Source organism: Danio rerio, chromosome 11 (genome assembly GCF_049306965.1).
Source record: "Danio rerio strain Tuebingen ecotype United States chromosome 11, GRCz12tu, whole genome shotgun sequence".
NCBI lineage: Eukaryota > Metazoa > Chordata > Actinopteri > Cypriniformes > Danionidae > Danio > Danio rerio.
The window spans coordinates 25,514,850-25,531,678 of record NC_133186.1 but is presented as its reverse complement, the minus strand read 5'-3'; the positions used below and the strand labels follow the sequence as shown (position 1 = coordinate 25,531,678).

At 36.5% G+C, this 16,829-nt stretch overlaps 1 protein-coding gene across 47 annotated transcripts in view; it reads left to right on the top strand.

Annotated features, from left to right (window-relative positions):
- plekha6 (pleckstrin homology domain containing, family A member 6) overlaps positions 1 to 16,829 on the top strand; it is a 174,877-nt gene that overhangs the window by 77,727 nt on the left and 80,321 nt on the right. For all 47 annotated transcript variants that reach the window (XM_073916723.1, XM_073916713.1, XM_073916705.1 and 44 more), the window contains one exon: positions 16,024 to 16,107. Coding sequence is in view for 22 of the 47 variants with exons in the window: in XM_073916712.1 (XP_073772813.1) it covers positions 16,024 to 16,107 (84 nt within the window). In the remaining 25 variants the exon portion in view is untranslated. The remainder of the gene's footprint in view (positions 1 to 16,023; positions 16,108 to 16,829) is intronic.

Sequence of the window (16,829 nt, the reverse complement as noted above, 5' to 3'; positions counted from 1 at the left end):
GCTATGTACGTATTACGTACGGTTTGTCCAATAGACAACACCAGCATCGCAATCCTCCACCCGCCCCCGTTGCAAATCCGCTCGCAAAAAGTACACACTCAGACCCTGTTTACACTGTCTTTGTTTTTAAATGGCATTTTAGAATGACAACAATTTGACATCCACAGTGGCGTGTAGCATTTCTGAGCAGCCCTCCTTCCTCTCTACCTCTGAAAATGCACATCACGTGACCACACAGACACAGATGGACATACAGCCTTTCTGTCACTCACTTGTACTTAGTCATTTTAGCGAACATCTCAGATACTGTTGGCTGGTTCCTGTTGGTTGTGCATCTTTTTTACCGACGCCATTATAAAGACACAGATCACTGCCTATTCACGAGTCCCACAGAAAAAGTGATTGACAGGTGGTAATTATGTGTGTATCTTACCTTTATTCATTTACTGTATGATTTGTTTATGGGTAAAACAAAGACCATGCAGGTCAGGTAGTTTAAACTGTAGGCTACGAATAATTAATTGGTCATTAATTAATTAATTATTCATAATCGAAAATCGAATCGAATCGTGCCTTTAGAATCGAAAATGTAATCGAATCGAGGATTTGGAGGATCGTGATACCCTTATTATTGTAACTTATTTTCTTTTAATTAACTCTACTCAACTTTAATGGTAAAAAAGCAATTTCCCAACTATAAATCTGGCCGGTGGTAAATGCTGAGTGGATTAAAAACCTAGCCACAAAATCTATCAGCACTGTTACAAATTAAAATTAACAATGAACAAACAAGCACAGAACATTAAATAACATAAATCTCCTTAAATTAAAACTAAAATGAAATCAATATTAAAGCAAATTCAAACAATAAGATTTACAGTAGTTCTATAACATTAAGATAACACTGGCAATAATGTTACATTGACATTACATTTTCACAGGACAATTGTGTTGTAATATGGAATATTGGTTTTATTTTTAGTAACAATATTGCTACCATTCTCTCTCCCGGCCAAAAATTTGCATTGGGCTAGCAAAATTAATCTTAATTCAACATAATGCCAAATAAGCCAAGATAAAATTCTGCCATCAAAGCTCACAGATGGTGTATTTATGTCAGTGTGTGTGTGTGTGTGTGAGAGAGAGTTACCTCCATTAATATCTCCATCTCTGACGTCCTCAGTGCTGGATGAGTCACTGTCAGTGAGTGTGAACACGCGTGTGCAATTTTAAAACTGCTGCTGCAGGAAAACAGCTAAAAAGACACGTTAACTCTCCCTTACCTCATTCAAAAAAAGAAAACACTTTGAAATCTGCAATTTAAAGCAGCAGTTCACCGTCCCATCATGATTCATTCAGTCTTTAATGTCTTGCTGTATATTAATATGCCTATTAGGATGCCACAGCTATCAATGAAACACACTCAGCAGAAATGAAGCCGCCGTCAGCTTCAGGAAAGCAGCCGATGATCACGTTTCAGCGCATGGCTTTGTGGTTGGCTGTGTGTTTCTGCTGCTGTGAGCTCATTGGAGTCTAATTATTCATCCCCCATGTTCCTCCCTCCATCCCTCTCATCCTCTGGCAGTGGAGCTGGCGGTGAGGATGTGGTCTCTGTGATGTGGCAATAGTGATGTTTCTCGCCGCCACCATCTTGGTGATGCTGAGGTCAGAGGAGGAGCTTTCGTTACATCACCTCTTAGCTGGAGGAGTGAAAACAGACATTTATATGCTGAGGCACGCACAGACGCATGCCGTTCATCATCGAATTAGCATCTTATTAAAGAGTGATGCTGCAGGTGAATGGGAGCAAACGAGGCAGTACTTCATTAAATATGCACACATTTACATACATTTCAAGCATAAAAATATGAACTCGGGTTTAAAATTCTTTATTTTTGCCATGTTATACCGGAATGTTTTTAAGGAGAGGACTCTCTTTTATTGAGAGGATTGCACTTTAAGCTAAATCTTAGTATCTTGAAAAATGTCTAGTCAAATATTATGTACTGTCATCATGGCAAAGATAAAATAAATCAGTTATTAAAATGATTATGTTTGGAAATGTGTTTTGAAGAAAATACTTCTTTCCGTTAAACAGAAATTGGGGAAAAAGGAAACACGCGATTCAAATGTTATCACTCGATTGAATGGGTGTTATTAGTGGTTATCAGAAGGCAGTAGGGGCCTTATGTGCCTACTAGTAGGCTCAGAAGGCTGTTATCATCCATCAACATGCTATAGATCAAATACGGCTGCGGCCAGAAGTGAGTGATAATTATTTATCCTATTTAATAAATATTTAACTGTCACTTTTAAGACATTTCTTATATAACCATTCAAAAAAAGTCAGATGTTAATGTGACTAAACTTTTTCTCTTTTAGGTAAGTTAGGATTATCAAATTTGTTTTTGTTATGCTTAACAGCAGAATAATGAGAGAGATATTTTTTGAGAAATTGTTATAACTTTTCTTGAAAGTCAGGTTTACATACAATAAGACTATTATGCCTCTTAAAAAGCTCAGATGATGGTGTCAAGGTTTTGGTTTTATTATAAATTAAAGGTTTTAATTTTTTTGTTTGGCTAATTGACAACAATTGATTTAATTAGTGGCACACGTGTAGAATAGTATTTAAGGAAAACCTCAAACACACTGCTTCCTTTTGTGACAACATGGGAAAATCAACAAGCCAGAATCAACAAAAAAGCCAGATTACAATTTGCTAAATTACACTGGGAAAAAGTCTTATTTTTGGAGACATGTCCTGTGGTCTGATGGAACTAAGATTGAACTGTTTGGCCATAATGACCAGTGTTACATTTGGAGGACAAAGTGAAACGCTTACAAGCCTAGGAACATCATCCGAAGTGTGAAGTATGGGGCGGCAGCATCATGTTGTGGGGCTGTTTTGCTGCAGGAGGGAATGGTCCACTTCACAGCATAGATGGCATCATGAAGAAAGAAAATTAGAAATACTGAAGCAACATCCCAAGACATCAGCTAGGAAATTAAAAATTTGCCACAAATGTGTCTTCCAAACAGACCATGACCCTAAGCATGCTGCCAAATTAGTTAAAATGTGCTTTAAGGACATCAGAGTGAATGTTTTGGAGTGGCCATCACAAAGCCCTGAACTCAATCCTGTAGAAAATGTGTGGGCAGAGTTAAAAAAAAAACAAGACAGCCAACACATCTGACTCAGTTACACCAATTCTGTCAGGAGGAATGGGCCAACATTCCTTCAAACTATTGTGAGAAGCTTGTGGAAGGATACCCAAAACATTTGACTGAAGTTATACAGTTTAAAAGTCTAGAAATTAATAAAAAAAATTCTCTCATTGTTCTGGCATTAAGCAAATATAAATCATTTAGGTAATTCTAAGTTCCCTTTTTAGAGTGTATGTAAAATTCTGGTTTCAACTGTGTGTGTGTGTGTGTATGTGTATATATATATATATATATATATATATATATATATATATATATATATATATATATATATATATATATATATATATATATATATATATATATATATATATATATATATATATATATAATCAATTTTACATGCATAAATATAAGCTGAAACTAAATAGATTGTTGCGTGTTTTACGATATGCTGTAATAAATTTCAACGTGTTGTGTTTTACCACACATGTAGACATTACATAAAACGTTATGAACTTTAAAAGTCTTGGACAAATCATGGATAAGTCATGAAAATTTAGTAGTAAAAGTGTGTATGAACCCTGTAGACAGACAGACAGACAGAAAGACAGACAGACAGACAGACAGACAGACAGAAAAGAAAGAAACAAACAAACAAAGAAAAAAGCTTTATGAAAGCCCACAAATTAAAAACTGACAGGTGCATTAAAACAGTGTTTTTGCCTGCAGCCTCTTTCTTTAATAATGTACCTCAGAGATGACATCACTGATAGATTTGTCAGCATAAATTCTCCACTCTGTTTGGTTAAATGAAGGTCTGTGATTCCAGCAAGTTCCCTGCACCTTTTTTTTTATTTTTTGCTTTATAAGAGCTGTCTGATTTTCTGACAGGGAGATGAGAAGCTTAAGGCCGCTGTGCCAAGCCTCTCGTTTCTCTCTGTATGGCAGGGGAGCGAGAGACTGTCAGGTTTAATGCTGGATTTTGTTCTCAGCTGAAACCTGAAAAGCTGTCATTGCGCTGAACACCAACAGCCAGAACACGGTGACTCTTTTTTTTTTTTTTTTTTTGCAGGAGCACAGCAGATCTGACATTATGAAGGCCAGCAGTGGTTTTCAGGGTTAACTTGTCAAGTATGTAGTCAGTGGGCTTTTCATGTCTCAAATGCATGAAAATATAATAAATATGAATATCTGACATGTCCAATATAAATAGAGTGGCGTCCGAAAGTCTGAGAGTAGTTTTTCTTTTACTTTGCATTACCAGCCAGTCAGCTTGAGAGTTAAGAACTGAAATATTTTCATTATTTTACATTCCAAAGAGCTACTTTTATTGCACTTACCTTTGTTTAATTTTTACGGGGGGAAAAAACATGTATATACACTCAACGGCCACTATATTAGGTACACCTTACTAGTACTGGGTTGGACATGCTTTTGCCTTCAGAGCTGCCTTAATGCTTTGTGGCAAAGATTCAACAAGGTACTGGAAATATTACTCAGTGATTTTGGTTCATATTGACATGATAGCATCATGTGGTTGTTGCAGATTTGCCAGCTGCACATCCATGATGCAAATCTCCAGTTTCACCACATCCCAAAGGTGCTCTATTGAATTGAGATCTGGTGACTGTAAAGGCCATTTGAGTACAGTGAACTCATTGCCGTGTTCAAGAAACCAGTCTGAGATGATTCACGCTTTATGACATGGCACGTTTTCCTGCTAGAAGTAGCCATCAGATGATGGGTACACTGTGGTCATAAATGGATGGACATTGTCAGCAACAAAACCAAGTAAATACACATTACATTACAATAACCTGTGGCATTGACACGATGCTCAATTGGCACTAATGGGCCCAAAGTGTGCCAAGAAAATATCCCCCACACCATACACCATACAAATATACACCACCACCACCAGCCTGAACCATTGATACAAGGCAGGATGGATCCATGCTTTTTATGTTGTTAATGCCAAATTCTTATTGCCAATTCCCTGAGTTGCTGCCATGTGATTGGCTGATTAAAAATTTGCGTTAACGAGCAGTTGGACAGGTGTACCTAATAAAGTGGCCGGTGAGTGTATAAATGTATGTATATGTAAAGATGTACATAAAAATATGTAAAAAACATGTAAACATATTTGAGTATAAAAAATTATATAATTATTTTATTGAAAAAGTATAAGATATTTTAATTATTATTCATTACTTATTAATTACTTATTTTTAAATGTATTTAATAATTGAATGATTATTTAATTACTAATTATTACTAAATAATAATGATGATGATAGTGGTGAATAATGATAAAATAAAAGTAATATATTTTATAATATATTAATACTGCTACTGCTGCTACTACTACTACTACTACTACTACTACTACTACTAATAATAATAGTAGTAGTAGTAGTAGTAATAATAATAATTCATGAATTGTGTTATGAAATAAAAAATTATATTCCTTTTATTTTTATTCAAAAATTTGAAGTAATATTTAAATCTCACAATTCCAGTGATCTCACAGTGTTTTTTCCCTCTCTTCAGATTTCCATATTCTAGTGTAGACTGTGAGCATTATGCTATGACTCATAATTCACAAAAATAACTCTCAGATTTCCATCTTGGCGGTCTAAATGAGCAGACATTATAATGCATATCCGTAATTATAATTCCACCCCTGCACCAAACACAAACCACATATTGTCTGCGGTGTTCTGGGATGATCTCTGAGTGGGTGTTGTTTGTGGAGACAGCGCTCATACGAATCATTTGTGTCCCGCTAGCGCAGATGACAAACTGGCTCTCTGGCTGACCTTCACTCTCTCACCGCAAGGACGCTTTTAATTCGAGTGTGTGTGGCTCTTGATTTTAAGCACAGCACTCAAGGACTTTTTTACAGCACAAACACAGCAGGTAAATTGTTAGCAAATGCGTATGCTGTTTAGACTCAGCATGCCACGTGTCGTCATGTACATCAAAACCCAGACATATTTACAGGCTTAAATGGAACATACCATACCAGCTCTGTGCCTTAGTGTTGTACGAATGGTTGCTCTTTACTGTATATTTAAGGTTTAAGTGGGGATAATAGCTGAGCGGCAAATGTTGACGTCTTTCAGAACACTCTAGATTAGCAGGAATGCAAATCATTAAAGGGCCTCTATATTAGAATTAGTATGTATTGATGATATTTTCGTCTGTTCTATGACACATTATGTACAGTCATATGCAAAAGTTTAGCCACTTCTTGATAAATACCAGATTTTGGGGATTTTTTATTGAAAAATATTTCTGAGGCTTCTGGGATCTAGATATTGTTACTAGTATACCTACTAAATAAAAAATATATTTATACTTGACCTTTACCTTGGTATACTTCTTTTTCCAAGGTGTATTTTCTGACTTAATTACTAAGATCAGTCTTGTACAGCCAGGCAGAGTATTGCCGCTCTGACAGCCAAGTTGGATCAAAGCTAGGGATGCTCCGATCATGATTTTTGCAGCTGAGTTCTGATTCCTTGTCATGATGATCGGCCGATACTGAGTACTGATTCTAATGCTTCAAGCTTTATAATGCGTTAAGCACATTTTCCCTCCAAGTATGAACCTGAAGAGAAGATCTTGCCTTACCTTAGAGAATAAATGTAGGATGCTGCATATAATTCTTTAAACATGTCGCTTAGAACCATTTAGGTGTGAACGTGACATGGCCAGAAGCAGCTTTACAGAAAAAAAAAATCATCCATTCAGTCATTTGACTTCAGCTTAGTCCCTTATTTAGCAGGGGTCGCCACAGCGGAATGAACCGCCTTAGAAAATAACAAAACACAGAAATAAACATTGGTAAGAAAAAATACAAACAAAAGAAAATGAATGAATGAATGAATGAATGAATGAATGAATGAATGAATGAGTGAATGAATGAATGAATAAATGAATGAATGAATGAATTAAATTACAAACAATGCAATTTGGAAACATCGCAAATGATGAAAGAAGAGTTCAACATGTCTCAATCAAAAAAAATGCTTGGACTTCTAATACTTCTTTACTAAAAGGAAAAGGGCCTATACACAGTTTATTGCAATAAGTATATTACAATAAGTTATATTATTAAATATTCATGTTAAAAAATAAATTACGTTTTATTTTTCTAATAATTTCAGCCAGCTTTGAGTAACCAGCTTTCAGTTGTTATATGTAAAAAGGCCTAAATACATGCAAGACCAAGACCATTCAAATAAATTGCTTGTCTCCAACTACTGACAGCAGATCACTCAATGAGAAAGAGAGAGAGAGATAGAGACAAAGAGAGAAAGAGAGAGAGAGAGAGAGAAGGATTTGCACTTGCCATATCTTTACTGCTCTATTCATTTAACCTAAGAAATGTAATGTTTAGACCAGCACTGTGCCTTTTGCTAGCTGTTCTTTTGCTCTTTACTCGCCTCGCCATGATTTTCGAGTAGCTACTTGTGTAGCTTCCTGGGAGAGGTCATAAGATTAGACGTGACACTAGACAGCGGCGATCGCTCTGCCCATGTCACAGCAGCTCAAAACACTGGAAATACAATGGCTGCACTTGCAACAAAGATTTGCGCCATTACAAATGCATAAGAAACAGGAGCGAAACAGGAAAGTTAAAGTTATCGATGCCCACAATGCCTGAGAAGTCTACAAGAAGTTGCATAGCATTGTCAACTTGCAGTTTCCACAGTGAGAATGTAATTAGGAGGTGGTAGTTCAGAGCAACTGGGAATGTCAAGATAAGATCTGGAAGACCAAGAAAACTTCTGGAGAGAACTGCTCTAATCTTGGTCAGACAGATAGATCAAAAACCCTATTTGACTGCAAAAAACCTGCAGGAAGATTTAGCACACTCAGGAGTTGTGGTGCACTATTACACTGTGCAGCAATGCTTGCACAGAGAAGACCTTCATGGAAGACTCAGGAGAAGAAATCTTTACTTGCATCCCCATAAAAAAATCCAATGTTAGAAGTATGCTACAGAACATCTACAGAAGCCTGATGCATTTTGAAATCAAGTGCCATGAACTGATGGAGTTAAAATAAAACTCTTTAAACCACAATTAGCAATGGCATGTTTGGAGAAAAACATGGAGCAGCATTTCATGAAAAGAACACCTAGCCAACTATTAAGCATGGGATGGATGTTGCAGCCAGGGGCACAGAAAACATTGCATGAGTGGAGGAAAGAATGGATTCCACTAAATAGCAGCAAATTGTGGAAGAAAACATCTCACAATCTGTAAAAAAGCTGATACTGAAAAGAGTATGGCTTCTTCAACAGGATAACGACCCTAAATCCACTGTGGAATTTCTCAAGAGATGCAAGATGAAGATTTTGGAATGGCCATCACAGTGCCATGATTAAAACATCCTTGAGTATTCTTTGTGGGTATCTTAATAGACGTGTGCATGCAACCGACCAAAGAATATTACAAAATTAGAAGCCTTTTGCAAGGAAGAATGGGAGAAAATCCCAACTACAAGAATTTAAAGAATTTTAGCTGGCTATTAAAAGAGTTTGCAAGCTGTGATATCAGGTGTTACTAAGTACTGATTTTGTAGGGTGCCCCAACTTTTTTACAATGCTATAATAATATTTATAATTTTTATTTTTGTTTAATTTATGCCATAAGAAGTTAGTATGCATTGATGTTTGCTAAACATATCGTGCATTCTTTTCATTTTTAAGAGAGACTTTGTGAACATCTTTTTAATTTTTTAAAAAAGTTTCACAAGTTTTCAGCTTGCTGGTTTGCAGTTCACTGAGTGGCCACTTGTGTCACTGAAGACAGGAGTTTCTGAATTCTCTTTGAGGCTCCCTTATTCTGAGGATTGTAAGGTTAAAGGTTGATTTATAGTTCTGTGTCAAACAGAATGCTGGATTAAATACATTAAGTAAATACTTTGTTTTGTATTGTTTTGCCTTTTTTCTTGCAACAGATTTACCTATAAACATCAGATTTTAGCATAACAAATATACATAAAAACATATTAAACATTTGGACTTGGTATGCAAAGACCTTAGTTTCAATAAATTAAATTAAATATCCATAAGTTGGTTTCAAGCACAGTGGGTTAGTGGTTAACACTGTTGCCTCATAGCAAGAAGATCACTGGTTCGAGTGCCGGCTGGGCCAGTTGGCATTTCTGTTCTCCCTGTGTTGGCGTGTGTTTCATCTCAGTGCTCTGGTTTCCTCCCGCAATCCAAAGACATGTGGTATATGGGAATTGAATAAACTAAATTGACCCTAGTGTATAAGTGTGTGGGTGTGGATGTTTTCCAGTACTGAGTTGCGGCTGGAAGGGCATCCTCTGCACAAAACATGTGTTGGAATAGATGATGATTTATTTCGCTTTGGTCACCTCTGAAATAGAAACTAAGCTGAAGGAAAATGAATGAATGAGACAATATAGTTTAAAATCCAGGGTAAGAAGGGGTGTCAATATGTAGGTAATCCTATCCGAGGTGCAGGTAAACTGCCACCTTCTATTTGTATGTCACTGTCAAATCCCTGTGGTACACAATGGGGGATATTGTACGGGGACCATCTGTTGAGAGCATTTATAATGAAAACCTCCAATAGAAAAACTGGGATGACTGCCATGTGCTTTCAGTGGACTTGACCACTCTGAAACACCTCAGTGAGGTAAAGCATAAAACTGACCTCAGCAGATGCCACTAGCTTCTTTTATATACATGGGCAGATGCAAATCATATGCTATCGAATTTTGTTTTGCTTTGTGGATGGTTGCCAGGTCATTGCAAAGTGGTTGCTAGGGTGTTATTGTTGGATGCAAGGGTCTCCAGGAAAATGTTAGGGCATTGTTATGTGGTTGAATAGTGGTAAATAGGGCTTTCCGGGTAAACGCAAGAAGATCTGGAAAATTGCTAGTATATTGGACAGCGATAGACGCACACAAACAATATATAACGTGTGCCTTCAGTAATGCTGGCAGATGTTATTGATTAGAGATGAAGCTAGCTGAACTGGAACTAGAGCTAAATATTGTGGCTCTCCAGGACAAGACTTGCCCCTCAACAGAATTAAGTGTAGTGCATTCCACAGTAACATGTTACTGTATTCTGATTCATTTTTGTGGAACACAGTAATGTAACGAATTACAATTTTAAATTTGTGTAGTTTAATTACTGTTACCAAACTCAATTTAATTGCGTTACTTTCTTTACAAATATAGATTTTAAAAGAAAAAATGATACTTTAATAACGCTTACCACTGCAATGTCAGTTAATGTGCATGTGCTGAAAATGAGCATGCTCTGAAAATGAGCATGCTGCTGTCAAGAGTTGTTGCTTCTTCAAGTGGAAATACAGACATTACTTTGATGTCATTGAGCATAAAAACAAAAATATTGCTGTGAAATGCAGTTTATGTCCAGTCTTTCGACTGCTATACTTCGACAAGTAACTTGACTGGAAAGCATTTTACGACAATACTCATCATCAAGGAAGACACTGGCACCCAAAATCATGGCGGCCCAACTCAGCCTAAACAGGCTAAATTGGTTTTTTGTGCAGGATCGGGAGTGAAGGTATTTTCTGAATGTGAAGAGAAGCGTAGCTGCTTATGGCACCATTCACATATCGCATATTTCGTGCACACAAGTTCATTATTTCCAATAGAGGCGCGTAGCTTGTGTGCTCATATTGTGAGTGCATATTGTGCATGCTCGCATTTTCCAGGATATATATATATATATATATATATATATATATATATATATATATATATATATATATATATATATATATATATATATATGTGTGTGTGTGTGTGTGTGTGTGTACAAATTTGTGTTTTGTTTATGCATCTGGAGTTGATGTTGTGTTGCGCGCTGTGGAGCATGCGCAGGTATATCTCTCTCTCCCTATAACATTTGGATGTCAATAGTTACAGGTATTCAGTTATCTTCATGTCTTTTTTGTGTTAAAACAGGTTTGAAACAAGTGAAAGATGAGAGTCTTTTAAATATATCAAGCTGCGGTGATCAACCCATTGTAATGTTTTTCAGCGAATATTAAATGACTGAAAGAGCTGCAGTATATCTAGTATTTCTATAGCCATATTTTATATGTTTTAAAAGTAACTTAAGAGTAAAGTAATTAGTAATCAGATTATTTTTTTACATTAAGTAATTAGTAATGTAATCAGTTTACAATTCTCCAGTTGTAGTCAGTCATTTGTAAAGTATTAATTTTTAAAGTAACTTACCCAACACTGCCCATCACTGATCTAAGATCACCAGTAATTGCTGGGGTCTCTAGAAGGATGGTAGCGTTGTTCTAGGTGTTTTTGTCTGGGCAATTCTAGGAGGTCAAAGTGACTATATTAAGTAAAAAATTTTCCTGTGCGAAAACATAGCACTTATCTCATGCCTGTTCTTAAACCTAACCTTAGTGTAACCCTAATTCCAAAGTGTAAATTCAAATTGTGTAGAAACCCCTAATTGCTATGTTAGGAAGTTGTTGAAAAGGGGTAGATCCAGATCTTCGAGTGTTAATATATTTTGCTTGATTGTTTGGGGGTTTCTAGCATGTTGCTGGGTGGTTTCAAGGAAGCAGACAGATGGCCGCTATGGTGTATTAGTGATTGCCATAGTGATCGAATTGATTGATGGAGGTTTTGGTTGGGCACTGATGAGGGTTTTGTAAGTGATTTTATTGGAGGGGCAGGTGGTTGCTTACTAGTTCAAGTAAATAGAGGTGCTCTTATTCAGCTTTATAGACATAGTACAATTCCCATCCTCACTGCACATCCATGGTGTACCCCCATCTATTCACCCGATGTAATCTAATCACAGAGGGAAGTACAGTGATTTTCAATACTTGGGGTTAAAGGTTTGTAATAGCAGTAGCAAAACTTGCTTTATTTCCAGTTAAATGTCCTTTCAGCAGTAACCTCAGAAATCCTGCTTTGCACAAAGATAAATGTGTCATTAGAGTGGGGGAAAATGGTCGCATATGTGTCAGTAGACATGATTAAAGTCAATCTGACTTGAATATATATGACAAAGTGACATTTTTATGAGGAAGGCTCATGGCTTAGTGCTTTTATTGCTGAGCTTGCCTTGATGTGAGATACGGATCTAATTATTTCTCTGTGTGAGTGTCTTTGGGTAAGCTTTGACAGGGGGCTGGTGCTGATGCTTAGCCATCTACCTGAGTGAGTAATATCTTTAGTTTTTTACCTTGTGGTTCCCTCACCACAACCAAGGCTGTCATGGTTGTTTGTTTGGGTCATGACTCCTCCTCGGTTAGGCTTGGGGGAAGCATCTACATCTCAATCTGATCTGTGATAGGAGGCCCCACGTGTGTAAGGGAGAAAGAGAGAGTGTCGGACCAAACCAGTAACCAAATAAGCTGAGCCGAGCAGATCTGGAAGGCAAGAGAGCCAGAATGAGATATAGAGGTTGAGCAAGTGAGGGAGAGAGAGAGCGAGAGTGTGTGTGAAGCTGGCTGGCAACAGCACACATGCTCAAGGAGAGAAAAGAGGACAGCAATTACTGTATCCAACACCCTACAGCTCTTGCAATAAGGGCTCCGGCTGCTGTCGGCATCATAAACCTGCTATTCTCTCCACCTGGCCTCATCCCACCGACTTATATGGTTGATCCGGGGGAAAATGCTGAAGTTCCGTGCGGACCGGCGAGTGAGGTAGGTAAGGCAGGATGTTGGGAGGGAGTTTATAGCGGCACACAGCAGTGTGAAGGGAAACTCTGAGCTGGAGGTCAGGCAGGACTGCAATGCAGTGCTAGCTTTTTCATGGACCATCTTTATGAGGTACTGAGGATTATTCGTCTGGTATTCAGTTGCCGGTGCATGTGTTGACACCTCATTTGTGTCTTTCTTGGATTCTGTCACTGCTAAATCGTTTTTTGCTAACGATGCAATCATCGATTACTTGTCATATAAGTGACGTTCGTGAGCTGATGATCATCTTGTGTATCTATATAGGTTTATAGGTTACGCACAAGCAAGCATGCTCAGTTGCAAGACCACATCGCACAGTGCGCACACGTGCACTCATACACCTCAACCTGATTTTGTTGGCTAGGCTGCTGTGCTAGATTTGTCTAAAGGTTTGTCCTCTGTTGTTATTGGAGCACTATGCTCTGGTGTTTGCACCTTTTTGGTGTCAAGAGGTAGATGCCTTCAGCATGAGTGTAATCCTGGCTTGTGTTTCTTGTCCCCGATCTATCAGGCCGCGTGTGTGTTGTGTTTCTGTGTATATGGAGGCTGCACAGTCTCCGAGTTCTGCTTGTGTTATCCTGAAGTGGTTGATGCCAAGAATTTGGCATGCTTTTCAAGTGTACTTCTATGGTCCACTTAAACAACACTGAAGAAGTGAGTCAGCTGTATGAGGGAAAAAGAGTTTCAAACTCAATAATAGAAAAAGGGCCTTAAATCCATTACATTTGCATTAGATCCAATAAACAGGCTTTTCATTTAAAATTGTTCAACAAGTGTCATTTTAAGCCACTGGGTGACACATTTCTGTTTGTTTGTTTGTACCTTGTTAATGCATGTTTTCCTATTCTGCTTGGTAAATCTGTAAACTCAGGAGGTAAGCTTATTTACAAGTTTAAAATCATGGGACAAGCAAAGCATGTGATTTGTTCACATGAGGATTTGTCGTTACATAAACTTGCTAGTTCTATTGAAAACATTTATAGCGTTTTCTCTCAGACAATTAAACTAAACAGAGCATGAAAGTTTGTGCATCTGTGCAGTGCATCAATATTTCATGCAGCAAGAATTGTTCAAGATCGGTTGGTTGCTAACACAACATGCTAGCATCATCACAATATATATTTAAATACCTGTATATACATCAAAGAGTAGCTAATAATTGGAGAAAATCATACAAAATGATTTGAGCTTGATCTTTTAAACTTTTTATGCAAAGAAAAATATTTATTTATTTAATTTTATAATTGTTTATAGAGTGTTGACATTCAAAAGAAATAAAATTGTAAATCATTGTTTATTTGTGAAGCTCATACATGAGATTGAAATTTCACTGTTGTCACATAAATTGCATTTTATTTATTATATATATATATAAAGTCTCATTCGTTTTATTTTGTCTAAAATAAAAGCAGTTTTTAATTTTTTAAAAACTGTTTAAAGACAAAATGATTAGCTCCTTTATTTTTTTCCGATAGTTTACAGAACAAACCATCTTATACAATAACTTGCCTAGTTACCCTTACCTGCCTTGTTAACCTAATTAACCTAGTTAGCCTTTAAATGACACTTTAAGCTGTATAGAAGTGTCTTGGAAAATATCTAGTCAAATATCATTTACTGTCATCATGGCAAAGATAAAATAAATCAGTTATTAGAAATGAGTGATTAAAACTATTATGTTTAAAAATGTGATGACAAAATCTCCTCTCTGTTTAACAGAAATTGGGGAAAAAATAAACAGGGGTCTAATAATTCAGGGGGGCTAATAATTCTGACTTCAACTGTATATACTTTACTCTTATTAAGGAACAATAAAAATACTTCATATATTTGGCTCTGGGTAATTTAAAAAGATTATCCACTTTTTACACTGTAGTTAAAGTGGGGTGGCAATTTTTGCTGAAATAAATACTATTTGTATAATCACAGTTTTACTACAATTACCATGGTTAAATTGCAGTTGGGTTGATGATTGATTTGTGATTATTAAGATTATACCACAACTACCAAGTTTTTTTATTTATTTGTCTGTTTATATTGATAGAGCAAGTACAGTAGATACATTGTTATTCCCACATGAAAAATACTTTAATTTATAGTAAATTGTAGGGTGTTTTTAATAATAATAATAATAATAATAATATACATATATACTGATACTAAACTGAGGTTTATTGTAGTATACATTTATAGAAAACTAAAGAATTGGGTAGTTTGTTTATATTAACATTGGTGTTGTGTTATTGTAGTAGCTATCAAATTACCACAACAGATACATTCAAATACCTAAATACGTTTACACACATTGCATTACTTGCTATAATTTACTACAGTAGTTTTAATATGTTTGTTGTATCTAGTACTTTTATGTTCTTTTATCAAAATCTTACTGAATCAAAATACTTTCACTTCACTCTTCTGTAGGATGACCTAATGTTATCTTACTGCCTGAATTTCCCCCTAAATGCTAGTATTGTTTTGACGTCTCTGCTCTCTGAGTGAAATAGCTCAACCAAACTCAGAGCAAATGTATTCGCTTGCTGCCTCTTCAGCAGTTGTAAAATCAATAGCCAGGAAAGTGACACGCAGCTATGAAAACAACTTGTAGGATTTACACCCGAGAGAGCGAAATACAAGTGGACGTCCATAGAGAGTTGACTCGAGCCGAGGTCAGAGAAAGTGTGACGATCCCTGAACTCCAGGCTTCAGGCTTTTCATATGTCTTTTATCGAATGTAATAGCATGAATTCTGACGTTGCTCCACCGGAACTGATCTTGTTGATATTTTGACAATGAACGTGGGTATGTTCACACTTTACACAAGCGTCTTTCACAAGTGTTGACAGCCATTAATTTCCACAGCAGTCGTTTCATATGGACCTACAAAGAAAGTGGCTGTGTATTGATTGATCTCGATGTTGTAATGCTGAATTATTAATAAAGAAAGGATGTGGCTGTTGTGAAACAGGTTTGAAGCTGCAAAAATGAGTTGTAGAGCATCTTAAAAAATGAAAAGTCACATCCAGCTGCTTTAGGCTTGATTTTTTTTTTTTTTGGAAAAGTTGCAGTTTTTACTTATAAAATCCTCTTTTTTGTTTTGTCTTTTCAGTCAAAATGACCCTAATGGAACTGTTGGACACCAGCAAGTGATCCAGACACACCTGGAAGAAAACGGACCTTTGAAAGCCTTGCTGTGAGTGGACTTTTGTTTATTTGTTAGTAAATATATGGCTAGTTTTATGCTGCCAAGATCCGTGATCTGTGGAAGAACAGTTTTAATAAGAGACTGAGTTTTATCAATTGCACCAAGTGTCTTCTTTTAAACAGACTGCATTTATGGATCCAGTCCAAAAAGATTTATGATGGTTTTTGTAGAAACTTAATCATATTCATTTGTTTTTGTTTATGAATTAATATATTAAATGAGAGAAAAACATACTTCTATTCAGCAAAGATGTGTAAACGATAAAAAAGATGAAAACGTTTGCTGAAATATATGAGGTTCATTTAAACTTTCTTTGTTAAAAAGGTAATTAATAATAATCATGGATGCAACAAATATTTTAACTGTGTTCAATACTAACGATGATAATAGTTACAAAAAGTTACTTGACCACTAAATCAGGCATTAAAATAATTTAATGATGGACCATGTGACGCTGAAGACTAGAGTTATCTGGTGCTTGATTAATATAAGCTTACCAATACAGGCTCATTCTAAAAATGGGTCAATCTGTGTTTTGAAAACACTATTGGTTGGGTTCAGGGAAGGAGGAGGGTGGGTCAGTCAGTCAGTCAGTCAGCCAGTCAGTTAGTTAACAGCGGCCTCTGGTGGATTTACTTGAGAACAGCAGGCGTGAATGGCACTCAGGAGAGAAATTTGAGATCTCAAAAAGCGTAAACAGCACCCTCTGA